We start from the raw sequence: 13,836 nt of genomic DNA, 5'->3' as shown, positions 1-13,836 counted from the left end.
TGCTCTTGCAAGGGACCCTTAATGTTAAATTGGTAATGATTGGAAAATTTTAGAGGTCTTAAGCTGAAAATCAGGACTATCTTAGGATTTGCTTGAACCTTATCTGGAAGATCATCTTGCGTGTGTTATGCATTCCAGGGTCAGGGATGGTTGTACCTGGTTGAGCCGGTTTGAGTTATGGTTTGGTTTCAACACCAGTGGGTGGTAGTTTGAACCCTAAGTGGGGGAGAATTGTGTGTTTTTGTTGGAGGATCATCGATCTGTTCGGATTTGTGGTATTGGGAATAGTTTTTAGGGATCTACGGTGCGAGTATGTGGGATCTCGGTTCAGGGTTTGGCCAAGGAAGGGGTATATAGTAGGTGTTGATTGTATGCATGTGTTCAGGAGACACATAGGTTGTCACTCAGCAAGAAGTGGGTGGTCAAGGAGCTCATTGCAGCTATTGGTTCCTCTTGGAAGTACCAATGAATAGATGATGAGCCGTTGGGATTACGCAGGTTGAGAATCGATGGCGCAGGGAAATTGTCAGCGGGTGGTATGGATTTCAAATTATAGTCCAGCTTAGGGAGAGATCGATCAGGGAATCAGTTTCCGAATTTGGTACATTTAGCCTTGCGATGGTTTTGGCTCATTAGATTTAATGTCAATGTGTCCTTGATTATTGGTTGCATCGTTCGTCTTTCAGCAAAGGTTCTCTAAAAGTTTCAAGTTGTGTCAGTGGAAGTTCAATGGATGTATCAGCTTAGAATCTAGTTTAGAATGTTTTATGTTCCTTTGGTCTCTAAGTATGCCTACCCTCAATGGTGGTGTGGAATTTTAGTTGAGAGCATGCTCGGGTTGGGTGGCATTCAGGATCACTTTAGAAATCTTCTCGAGTTGGTTATGTATTGGTGGAACCTGTTCAGTCTCAATTAAGTATGGAATCGTGTTTCGATCGATCAAAAGGATGTCTTTTATTAATGATTAAGGCTCTTCGTTCAATATAATTTTGGTATTTCTGCTCTTTTGGATGAGGTTATGAGTTCCCTAAGGATGTGCATTGTAGTAATTCATTGTGTGTATGTAGGCTGGACAAGATAGCATTGGGGTTTGGTTCAAATTATGAGCATGGTTCTTTTGGGTGATAGCCTTTGAATTGGATCAAGGGTGCAACCGTTGTCCTATTCTCGGGTCGTGGGCGACCATGATTTCGTCGGGCTCTGCATTGGTAGCAGCTAGTTCTATGAAAGGAATTAGGCATGGTATAGTTATGGCTTTATTGTGTGGCTAGCGTTGAGGGGGACATTTTTTAGGTCCCTACAAGGCGGTGGAAAGAGTCCGAGAGTCTTTTGGCCCGTGGTGTGGGGAGCGAGTTCTAGGCATAGGTTGCGGGCCCAATGATCATGATTGTTGATTTCTTCTGATTATGGTACTTTCGGTATGGGTGCATTGATGGAAGTTGGGAAGCACACGAATCAGTTGGTTTGGATAAGGGGAAACAATTAAAGGTTGTTAGGAGTATTAGTTGGATATCAGAAAGTATCTACATGATGTTTGCATTATAATCTTGTTTGCTCGCAAGCTGTTATGAGGGGTTGCTTATCAAGGTTGGGAACTGGCTATGAAGTCTCACATTAAAAGTTCTTCGTTGGCATATCAGGTGTCTTGCTAGATAGGGGTACACCTGATTTGTTAAGGATTGGAGGTAAATGTGGAATTCTTTGAATTCTCATCTTTGCTCGTAGGTGCAGTGGTTGGAATGGCGTGTCAGGGAGTCACGGGTTAATTAAAGGCTCTTGGGGTATCTTATGGATTTGGGGATTAGTGGGAAATTCGTGATTCATGTGTTTGGCTTCTTTTCTCGTATGGTTAGTAGTGATCATACTCTTAGGAAAGGGGCGGATTCAATGAACGGGTAAATTTCAGTCGTGGATTATGGGTTCCCGGTCTCAGGAAGCATGTTGATAAAGTTGAATCGGTGTTGTAACCATGAGAGAGTTCCCGGCTTTCGTGGATATCTCTCTAGTCCTTCGGTCTTAGCCAGGAGGTTATGGATTTTTATGGCATTATTTGTGCTCCTCTACAGAGGTTATCCAGCTGGGGCTCGAGTTTGGAGCCGCCTTGTTTTCGGATGGAGGGTTAAACAACAGAGGATGTTCAAGGGTCCAGAATCCGCAGTGGATTCAGCAAGGTAAGTCCGGATCGGAAGGGTTTCATATGGTTCGGATTGTGAGAGATATCGTATCATCTGCGTTCCAAGATGGTTATGCTTTCCTAAGAATCAGTTGAGGTAGTGGATGTCTGAATTGTGTGAAGGTGGTGATGGTTTCTCTAGTAATGAAAGTTAGCAAATCAAAGATGGTATGGGTAGGCAGCCGCCGGAATGAGCCGACTTGTAGTTCGGATCGGGTCCTGGGGAAGGACCGTCTGAGTGACCCGAGGCGGAGAAGTGGAAACACTACTCTGGGCAAGTTACTACAGCATACTTCGAGGACGAAGTCTAATTCAAGTGGGGGAGAATTTTAACATCTGATTTTGAAGTACTTCCATTATTGATCCTTAAATTGAGATACATTTCATTTTGGTCCCTAAGTTCAAGAGAGTGTGCAAAGGAGCCCTAATGACATTTGTGTAATTTTGGCCTTGGAGTACGCCATGCGTACGTGGTGTATGCTGAGCGTACTAGGGTGCGCCCGAGTACACTGGGCGTACTTTCCAAATAAGGAAAACCCTAATTTTTAGGGTGTCTCGTATTTAAGCACTCTTATGGCCTCATTTCACCCACCTTAACTACCTCCATCCCTCTCAAACGTTGGTGCAGCCCTAGTTTCACCTTGAGGAGCCATTTCAAGCTTAGAAGTGTGTTTTTGGTGCCTTAGAAGAAGAAGGTATGAAGACAATGTGATCTTGAAGGAGTGGAACACTTGGATCTGGAATTTCTACATCATTTGCAACCATTCTAAGGTATAAAGCTTGCAACTTTATCCCTCTAGCATATAGATCTAGTTTTGGATGTTATTATGGAGCTTTTTGGTCCCAAAATTCTAGATCTTAAATATGGCAAGTTCTTGACCTTCGAGTTGTCCTTTTAGACCCTACGAGGGGTCTTAAGTCATAAAAATGGGTTCCAAATGGTTAGTTTTGCTTCATGCATTATTTAGAAGGCCTTAATGGAATAATACGTTGTGTTAAGCACTTATTGGACATGCTAGGTCATAAAGTTGGAGACTTTATGACTCCTAAGAATATTTTAGGCATGGATCTGAAGTTTGGACGTAAGAGCATAAGCCATTAAGCTCTTAATGGAATTTTTGGCTTGCAAGGGTACGCCCCGCGTACTTGGAGTATGCCCTGCGTACGAGGTCAACCACCCCGATAGTGGTCAACTGCGAGGCTGCATGTATGCCTACCATACCTCCAAAGTACGCCCCGCATATGCAGTCTGGGTTGACTCGGTCGAGTTGACTCAGTTGGGTCGACTCGGCTGGGTTGACTCAGTTGACTTATGGAATTTGACCAATTTTGAGCTCAAGGGTATTTTGGGATTTTGGTTGTGATTGGTCACTTGGATGGATAGGTGTTGGTTGGAGATGAGATTCGGAGTCGGGACCTCATCAGCTATGGATCAGATGAAGAGGTGAGTTTTACTCACTGTACTTTCGGGTCGAAGGCACCAAGGTCGGTCCATTAGATTGTTATCAAGGTTTATTATATGTTAGTATGTTGTAGTGACCTGTTAGATATGTATCCTGGTATATAGAATGATGCTACGCTTAGTGATCTGTCAGATCTCTCTGATTGTCTGTTGACTGGTTATATGTTGGTTGGTGGTTGAGGTTTTACTATTATGTGTGTGAGCTAACAGACCGGGGGCATTCCAACCTGATGGTTGATTGGGCCCAAGGGTATTCCATCCCGAGGATGACCAGACATGTTGAATATTGGCATTCCAACACGATGGTTGATTGGACCAACATGCTTATGATACGAGGGTATTCCATCCCGAGGATGACTGGGCCCATCGTAGACATGCCTGGTATTCCAGCCTGAGGTTGATTAGGCCAAGCATGAGTATTTGAGCATGCTTGTTTGTATATGTTATCTATTTTTGTGGTGGTATTTTAGGGGAACTCGCTAAGCTTCATGCTTACAGCTTTGGTTTATGATTTCAGGTACCTCAGTGGATCGTGGCAAGGCGAAGGCGTGACCGTACATATCCTTGGTTTTCGACTGATTTGATCTTGGGAGACTCTGATTTTAAATAATGTTTTGAAAACAATAGTTTTGTAACACTTCTATTAGTAAAATGGTTGTTTTGAAAAGTTTCAAATTTGTTGAATTTTTTGGATGTTACAAATGTCTCGTCAGTTTTTCCCTCATTCTCCTTTCACTCGCCAAAAGGCAAGAAATGATCACCTTTCACTTTTATTTTTGTTTAATAAAAATAATTAATTTTAAAGATTTCTAATTAAAAAAATTAAATATAATTTCTTAAAAATGATTAATAAACATAAAATTTAATTAAAATTAAAATACTTTATTACTTAGAAAAATTACATAAAAAGGATACATAAAAAACATTCACGATTTAAAAAAATAATAATAATAAATAAATAAAATAAAAAACACAATATTGTATAAACACAACCTAGATTTAATAAAATACAACCTACAAAACGTGATTAAGAATTACATAATATATGTATTTGAAAAAAAAACAGAATATGTCACTCGCAATCGTTGTCCTCATCATTGTCATCCGAATCCTCGTCTGAGTCCTCGACGAATATATCCGAATCTTCATCTGATTCGTCAGATAAATCATCGTGCTAATACTTTGTTTGGGGCTGTATGTGGGCCCTATAAACATGCTCCATCAAATCCGCACAAAGGAAATGATGAATGTCGCGATAATGTACTTCTTTTCTATTTTCCCTATACTCTTGCGTACCAACGGCTACTCCTTCGATGTATGGCAAAACTTCGTTTTCGTTGTATCGACATATCTCTCTTTCTTCGTCTTCAAGAATCATATTATCTAATATGATGCACGCGTACATTATGTGTTGCAACATTTTCAATTCAAATGATCGTGCCTCGACTGTTAGTTCTTACCGACGCCTCTTGAGTACACCAAATGTTCGCTTCACGTCCTTCCTATCTGACTCTTCTGCATGTTTACACTTTTTTCTTTTTTTGTCGTTCGGGCATGTGAACGATTTTGTTGGTGATTTTAGTGTCACCATGTCATTTTAAGTAACTGGAACTAACATGCGAGCTAAAGGTATTCATAATTTGTACTCTAATATATGTACGGGGTTGTGCGGAGTTCACGCATGTATATGATCGAATTAGAAGCCGGTTCGACAACTAGTCGGGGGTTCGGGGGCAGCGCCCTTGGGTTCGGGATTTCCAAAGGGGCAGCGACCTTTTGGCGGGTTCTAGGGGCAACGCCCCTAGCGGGGTCCAAGGGGCAGAGCCCCTGACTAGGGCCCCGCTCTCACAGAATTTTACATATGGGGACATAGTGGAAAATTCAATTTCTTGAGGGTGATTATGGTAAAACTAACAAAACTCGTTAGTTTTGATAACCCTAAATCCTCATTAAATTCGGATTATCCTGACTTGCTTCCAAAGCAACTAATGACGGCCTAACCCTAATAAAACCCTAATCTCGTCTAATATGTAAACTGCTCTTCCTTCTCAGAAGAGGGTTACGAATTTTAGCTCTCGTTTTTATCAAGCTCTCATAGAATTTCTCTAGCAAATTGGCTTACGATTTCTGTTCCTAGGATCGAAAGTGTCCGCTTGGATTATCCTAGGCTGAATTTCTTGCAACCCAGACATAGGGTAGAAATATCAGTTCGGAAAGTATTCTCACGATCCAAGTTGGTATCCAGATCTCCGCCACAAACCCTATATTTTCCTACACGATTTCACTAAAACATATAAGGTAGGATATATCCCGTCAGTAAGATAGTATTCGTGCTTTGAAAAGGTACAAATGCGTTTTTATATGTATAAATATGTATTTATACATGTGCTTATTTAATAATATTAATAATAATGAATTTTAAAAATAGTATATTTATTTATATTTTTAAGTAAAATAATAAAACTAATAATAAAAATAAAAATAAATGTTTTATAGAAAGTATCAGTTTACGAAATAATCCTAAATTAATTTGCTTTCGGTTGAATTAAGAGAAAATGATTGGAAAGCAGCATTTTTATCAGCTTTTTTAGATTTTTTTTTGTAAAAAAATAATAATTTGAAACTATTTTGTAAGTTCGACCTCAAAATATTTCAAAATATTAGGATTTTCTAAGTTGTTATGTCGATAATCTTTATTACTTGAATTACTCCAACAAAGTGCTATGGATTGGCTGTAAAAATGGAAAATCATAATCTCTCTATTTGAAAATTTATTTAACTACTAAAAGCATAAACATTAATTCGTGATTGTAAAATAAATTATTAGATATAGTTTTATAATCTTGTTACCGCATGATTAAATACTACACGTTGTTAAAGCCTCTCTCTCTCTCTCTCTCTCTCTCTCTCTCTCTCTCTTCCGAATTTGTGGTTGTGGAGCACAAACTTCACCATTGACTTAACTGTATAATCTGAGGATTATTTGTTTGTAATCTACCATTCGACCTGTGAATAAATGAAAATGAGAAAATCTATAAACCATTCCCATCCCTATAATCCCTCCCCATCATTCCCTCCAAAAATCATCTCGTTTCCACACCGCTATCATCCCTTTTGCAATCTGTCATGACCTTTCTCTCTCCTTCTCTTCTCTTGATCTCTTTCCATCTCTGTGTTTCACTGACTCTCTCTCTCTCTCTCTCTCTCTCTCTCTCTCTAAACCTTTCTTTTCTTCAACCTTCCAAAACCCTATTTTCCTCTCTGTTCTCGTCGTCGCCAGGTAACACCATCCGATCGTGTAATGGGGAACTGTTGTTCCCAAAAAGAACCTCCAACTGAAGATGGGCACCCAAAAACCGAGGATAATAATGAAGAAAGATCCGGAAACGATCCAACAAGAGCAACACCTCAAAGCGCATCTCCATCTCCAACAAAAAAATCAGGCAAGCCATCCCCTATTGGCACCGTCTTGGGACGCCCAATGGAAGATGTCCGGACAGGCTACACCATCGGCAAAGAGCTCGGTCGGGGCCAGTTTGGTGTCACCCATTTGTGCACGAATAAACAGACAGGAGAACAATTTGCATGCAAGACGATAGCCAAGCGAAAACTTGTAAATAAGGAAGATATGGAAGATGTTAGGAGGGAAGTACAGATTATGCATCATTTGAGCGGGCAGAATAATATTGTAGATCTTAAAGGGGCATTTGAAGACAAGCACTCGGTGCATTTGGTGATGGAATTGTGCGCTGGTGGAGAGTTATTTGATCGGATTATCGCCAAGGGTCATTATACCGAGAGGGGTGCTGCATCGTTGCTAAGGACAATCGTTCAAATCGTTCATACTTGTCATTCTATGGGTGTTATTCATAGAGATCTAAAGCCTGAAAACTTTCTTCTTTTAAGTAAAGATGAAAACGCTCCCCTCAAGGCTACAGATTTCGGTCTATCAGTGTTCTATAAACAAGGTTATACATATCTCCATTATATTCTATACATATGTTTTATATTTTCCCTGCACAAAATGGAATTCACAAAGAGATGACAATTCCAGAAGCAATTAATTTAAGCAAAACTAATTTGTCCCTGTTCCCAGATGCATAGAAAGACAACCAAAACACTAAATATATGTAACATGCATTATATGAATTAATCTTAGCGATTTAATGCAGGCGAGGTATTCAGTGATATCGTTGGAAGTGCGTATTATATCGCACCCGAAGTCTTGAAAAGAAAATACGGGCCAGAAGTTGATATCTGGAGCATTGGTGTCATGTTATATATTCTTCTATGTGGAGTTCCTCCTTTCTGGGCAGGTATGATTATGGTACATATTGTCTATAATTTTTTAAGCAATTATGATAGAGATTTCTTATATCAGCAAACAAATAACCATGCATCGATATCGATGAAATTAACAAATTATATGTTACAGAATGTGAGCATTGGTTTTAAATTGATAACAAAAAAACTAGCTACAATAATTAAACTGAAGAAACTTTTATGTCACAGAATCCGAGCATGGAATATTTAATGCAATCTTACGTGGGCAAGTCGATTTTTCAAGTGATCCTTGGCCTACGATATCTCCACAAGCCAAGGACCTAGTTAGGAAGATGTTAAATTCCGATCCAAAGCAGCGGTTGACTGCACATCAAGTTCTTTGTAAGTAAAAAAGACATAAATCTGTAAATATTGTGTAATGAGAATCTATCAATATCATGATAGATGAAATATATCTTGCAACTGTTTTCTTCAGCTCATCCATGGATTAAAGAAGATGGTGAAGCACCAGATAAGCCACTTGACAACGCTGTTATGGGTAGACTAAAACAATTTAGAGCAATGAACAAGTTCAAGAAAGTCGCTCTTCGGGTACTTATTAGTTATTACTCCATCTAATACGTCATTATGCTTCAAAATCAAAGAAATTTTCTATGTTTTGAAGCTACAAAAGAAAAGCGCCAAAGGGGATTATGATTTTGTGATTGTTCTTGAATGAATAGGTTATTGCTGGATGCCTCTCTGAAGAAGAAATCATGGGACTGAAGGAAATGTTCAAAGGCATGGATACTGATAACAATGGAACAATAACACTCGAGGAGCTAAAGCACGGACTTTCTAAGCAAGGGACAAAGCTAACAGAAACCGAAGTCAAACAATTGATGGAAGCAGTAAGATAATCGTACCAAATTTTCTTGATTATTTGAGTTCTTATTTGAATAAAAAAAATTGATCAAAATAAAACAGGCTGATGCAGATGGGAATGGAACAATAGATTATGACGAGTTCATAACAGCAACAATGCATATGAACAGAATGGATAGAGAAGAGCATCTCTACACTGCATTCCAATACTTCGATAAAGATAACAGCGGGTAACTTAGTAAACCTAGAATCCTCAATCTAAACAAATAGATAATTAGTTACTTGTAATATTTGACTGTTTTCTTTGATGTCAGTTACATAACTATTGAAGAACTGGAGCAAGCAATCCGGGAATATGGTATAAGCGACGGTAGAGATATAAAAGAAATAGTATCCGAGATTGATAGTGATAACGTAAGTAGTCAAATAATATAAGAACATCAAAATTTCCTTACAATGACATCAGAATGCATGAGGCCAGTGAATTGACCATAAATTTTGCAGGATGGTCGGATCAATTATGATGAGTTTGTGGCAATGATGAAAAAAGGCAACAAAGAAACTAGTGTACATCCAACAAAGAGGCGAAGAGATTCCTTTGTTCCAACATTCTGAGTTTGCTCATTGCTTATATGGGTGGGAGTACATATAGCAGTTTAGCATCTTTCAAAGATGAGAAGGCTCTTCATAATATACTTGGAATTTGCTGCAAAATACATGTCCCCTCTGCTGAAGTGTGGATAATGACGAAATAGGTTTTGATCTCCAGAGAATAAACCACTGGTAGGGATATGGGTTTGTGGTAACATATTCAGCGGATATATTAGTCATGTGTATACTTGTAATACTAAGAGGAAACAAGTAACATTTGATGGGATCTAGTTGGGTGTTTAGACACATACCCAACTAGCTAATTCCAATCATGTTTATAGACTAATATCTAACTTATTTGTGTTTTTAGTCTTTGGTGGATTTTGTTGTTCAAATACAAATCAAATTCACTGCACTACTACTGACTAACTGAAGCCGGATAGTATGAGATTAGTAAATGGAGGAATTGATTTCTCGATAATGACCGGCAGAATGCCCACTCAAATGTTACTTGTCAACTTATTAATTATCCATTTCAAATTTCAAATTTTATATTTCCACTCTAATTACATTAAATTAATAATTGATTATCAATTTCTAATTTCAAACTTTAAAATTCTCACTCTAATTAAATTAAATTAATAATTGATTTTAATTTTCAATTTTTCTCACTTTAATTATATTAAATTAATAACATTAGATTGAAAAATAAAATAAAATTAATACATATTATAAGGTGATATAACTTCACGTATTTATTTAAATCAACGATTATAATTTTATATAACTAAAAAAATATCTCTTAACTAATAATTTATTTAAAATAATTGATTAATAATTTTGATTTTTTAATAAAATTTAATTAATTGTATAACTGTGGTTCTCACGGGTTATAAACTAGTTGATTATATGTAAATAAGCAATAACCAAAACAAACAAAAATGTGGAAACAAAGTAAAATACCAAACGAAGAACACCATGATATATGCAACACCCTCAAATCTATATGGACAACCATTATACAATGAATAATAGAACCTAAATGTAATACCCCGAATTTATACAACGAGAATTAGCAACTAAACGATACCCCAAGTTTATACAACGAGAATGAGTTTATACAACATAACAACAAGAATTAGCAACGAAACGAACAATGAAATATAATAAGCTGAGACTATGTATTTTTATCTGGGTTAGTTTAGTAAATTAATTGGTGTAAGCATTTACTTCGACCTTTAGAAATTAAAGGGTGCGATGGTTGAATTTAAATAGATGTGATATATGTTCAGTGTCTGGTCGAATGGTTGTATTAATAGAAAGGTGTGATAGTGGACAATTACTAAAGGGACACGCTGGTTCAATAATCTAGAGGTGTTATTCGGTCGGTTTTTTCAGTTTTCGGTTTAATTGGTTTAGGTTTTTTGGTTTTTACATCTTAAAACTAACCATAACCAAACCAAATAAGGTTCGATTTAATCGGCTTTGGTTAATTCGGTTATAGTTTATTCGGTTTGGTTTACTGGTTAAACCGAATAAAATCCCGTATGTAAAAATAAATATTAAACTAAAAGAAAAAAACTTATTAAACTTTTGCCAAATGAAAAAAAAAATAGATTAATACATAACATATTATATTCGATTTTTCATTATATGTTGTATTGAAGTATCGATGTAATCATACAACATTTATGTAACGTCCCGGAAAATACAAAGAGAATTTTCATTTTTAAAATAGATTAAAACTACAAGAAAAATGCTAATTAGTGACGAAAACGAAATGGTCATTAACAATAGAAGGACTCGTCATTAAACGATTTAGTGACCAAAAATTTTGGTCGTCACTTTTCGTCACTATAGGTTCGTCAAAAAAAATCTATTAGTGACCAAAATGTAAAAGTAGTCACTAAATAGTGACTAAAACATAATGGTCACTAAATCTATGATGACCCGTTTCGTCACTAAACAATGAAAGTCGTCATTGATTTATCCAATTAGTGACCGTAGAAAGTTATTACTGTCTTATCCGATTAGTGACCATAGAAAGTTGTCATTGGTTTATTCAATTACTGAACATAAATTGTCGTCACTGTGAACGCCACCTAGATCACCATACAAGATAAACTCTTACGCCATATTTCTAAACTAGAACTTTGACAAAAAGTCAGCAAGTCAAAACTCAACCCTCAAAGTCAACGGTCGAAGCTAAAGTCAAAATTTCCAATCAACAACCCTCCACATTATAGCATTCCTTGGCCACGTCATGGGAACAAAATGCCAAAACAGTCAATGATTCCCCAGTCGCCACGATGTGGTAGCCTAAGGCCACACCATAGGGACTGGACTGAATAGCTCAATTGGGCTAAATCCATTTTCTTCCGATTCCAAGAGCTCCAAAGCTCAAATCGGGTCCTTTCCAAGGTCTTAATGGATAAATTTTCCAACTTTATCCCTTAAGACGTCCCTTTAAGTCTAGGTCTAAATTCTAAAGTTTAAAAATGCAACTTAATGCATGGAACTAGACCATTAAGCACTTAATCCATGAAATCTTCAATCCAAAACATCCAGAAGCACTTTAGGGGCCTTGATGAACCCTAAAAATGTAAACTTTATGGACATGCATCCCCTTGCATGTCCTTCCCCATATTTAGGTCAAAAGATGCAATATAACCTAAACTTCAAGCAAAGTTCCCAAATCACCACCAATTCCTAGATTTATGAGATATAATGCTCTTTAGACATAGAGAAACCATAAAGTTGCATACTTTATCTCTTCAACCCACACAAACCAGATCAAATGGACCATAAAATGATAAAAAAAAACCTAGATCTAATAAGAAAGACATGAAAAGATGGAAACTTCATGACTTACAAGGGTCCAAAAGATGCACACAAGTGAAAGGGGATGTTTGCTTGTTGAATCAATGCACCAAAGCACATTCTTCTTCTTCTTCTAGGCACCAAGTCTACCAAAATGAACCAAAAATCTCTAAGGGAGGCTAGGGTTTTGAGGTAAAGGTTTGGAGGCTGAACAAAATGCCCTAAACCTCTGGAAATGTTGTTTAAATATGGGAGGAAACCCTAAAATTACTTGCTTGGGCCAGAATAGCTGTCACGCCGTGGTCAACCTATTATCACATCGCACTCATTGAAAACACCCATTCCATTTAATCAATTCCATGTCATGGGCATCCTTGCACCACGTCGTCGCATAGAGTTTTTCCCAAAGACTCCATGTTTGGTCCCTGATAAATATTAAGCTAAACTAATCTGGAACACAGGTGTTACAACTCGCCCTCACTTAAATTAGATTTCGTCCTCGAAATCATTCTTACAACTTACTCTGCCACACCAGACGACCGTACTAGAACTTCCTAAATACCAATTAAGACTGAGAAGTCCTCACATACTGACGATCGCCTTCCAACAATTTTATTGAAGCCCAATCTTAGCAGAAATCACATACCCTGAAGAAGAACGAACCTTAACGCTTCGCCCTCAACCAACAAAATAGAGTCTAACTACTCTGACTGAACACTGAAAACCTATACTTCGTCTGACTTCCAGACAGAAAAAACTATTCCATGCTACATCCATATGGACTCCATTTCACAACTACACCGAAAAAACTCCTCCGACCCTGAATTATCATACGTTTAACTAAACAATCGATACCTTGACCATTCACCGATAATCTTGATGCTTAAAATAAAGGCGACTCCCACCACAAGTCTCAACCATTGGTGTCGAACCATTACATAGCCCACATCCTAATAACCAAAATTTTGCATATCCGATCTATCCAAGATTCCATCATTCCACGTTGTCCTTCAACTAAGCTTGGATACAGAATCCCTAACCGTTTGCTGAAACTGACAACCCCACACACAGTCGCACAACGAGATTCCGACCAAGAGTCCAACTTACAAAGGATACCCTAGCCTACCTGCCACACGAATCTTGATGGGCTTTGAGCATTCTAACACTCCTATGGTGTACATGCAACCCTAGATGCTTTGGATCTATGTTTTCTCTAATATACATGCAAACTTTAAATATTCCAAAGCATCATCCTAACTAGCATACAATGGAGTATATATACTACAAATTCTAGTTAGATGACATACCTCTTGTTGTTCCTTGCTATCCTTGATGTGTTCGGCCTTTAAGAACTTAGCACCAATAGTATGAATGCCTCAAATGGAATCACAACACACCTTTGGACAAAGGAGACTTTTGAGAGAGTATCTTCTTGTACCAAAATCGGCTTGCCCTCTTGTGTATCACTTAAGTGCCAATTTTGGTAGCCTTAGGGTCTCTTATATAGTGTGGCAAACTAGGGTTACACCATGTAAACCCTAATGACTTTCCATATCCCTCATGCTCCATGGGTTAAAACCTCCATGGAGTATACATGGGTTACCACATGGGTTTAGCCCAACATGAAGAACTATGGATCATA

The 13,836-nt window shown here is 37.7% G+C and overlaps 1 protein-coding gene across 1 annotated transcript; it reads left to right on the top strand.

Moving 5' to 3' along the window:
- The first annotated feature begins 6,793 nt into the window (after positions 1 to 6,793).
- Positions 6,794 to 9,709, top strand: LOC145167390 (calcium-dependent protein kinase 34-like). The gene is made up of 8 exons (XM_079086586.1): positions 6,794 to 7,603; positions 7,808 to 7,951; positions 8,148 to 8,300; positions 8,395 to 8,510; positions 8,642 to 8,809; positions 8,886 to 9,013; positions 9,098 to 9,197; positions 9,288 to 9,709. The coding sequence occupies exons 1-8, from the start codon at positions 6,937 to 6,939 to the stop codon at positions 9,396 to 9,398; spliced, it is 1,587 nt and encodes a 528-aa protein (XP_078942712.1). The 5' UTR covers positions 6,794 to 6,936; the 3' UTR covers positions 9,399 to 9,709.
- Positions 9,710 to 13,836: the final 4,127 nt, after the last annotated feature.

The sequence above is a fragment of the Lactuca virosa genome, chromosome 3 (genome assembly GCF_052849685.1).
Source record: "Lactuca virosa cultivar CGN04683 chromosome 3, Lactuca_virosa_CGN04683_v6, whole genome shotgun sequence".
In the NCBI taxonomy this organism is placed as follows: Eukaryota; Viridiplantae; Streptophyta; class Magnoliopsida; order Asterales; family Asteraceae; genus Lactuca; species Lactuca virosa.
Note: the sequence above shows the minus strand (reverse complement) of the source record. Positions and strands in the feature narration are given on the sequence as shown.

Bases quoted from the DNA above. Each gene is read 5' to 3' on its own strand.
- LOC145167390 (XM_079086586.1), top strand. From the start codon at position 6,937: ATGGGGAACTGTTGTTCCCAAAAAGAACCTCCAACTGAAGATGGGCAC. The intron at 7,952-8,147 runs GTATGATTATGG...TTTATGTCACAG, and splicing joins AGTTCCTCCTTTCTGGGCAG to AATCCGAGCATGGAATATTT. The intron at 9,198-9,287 runs GTAAGTAGTCAA...TAAATTTTGCAG, and splicing joins CCGAGATTGATAGTGATAAC to GATGGTCGGATCAATTATGA.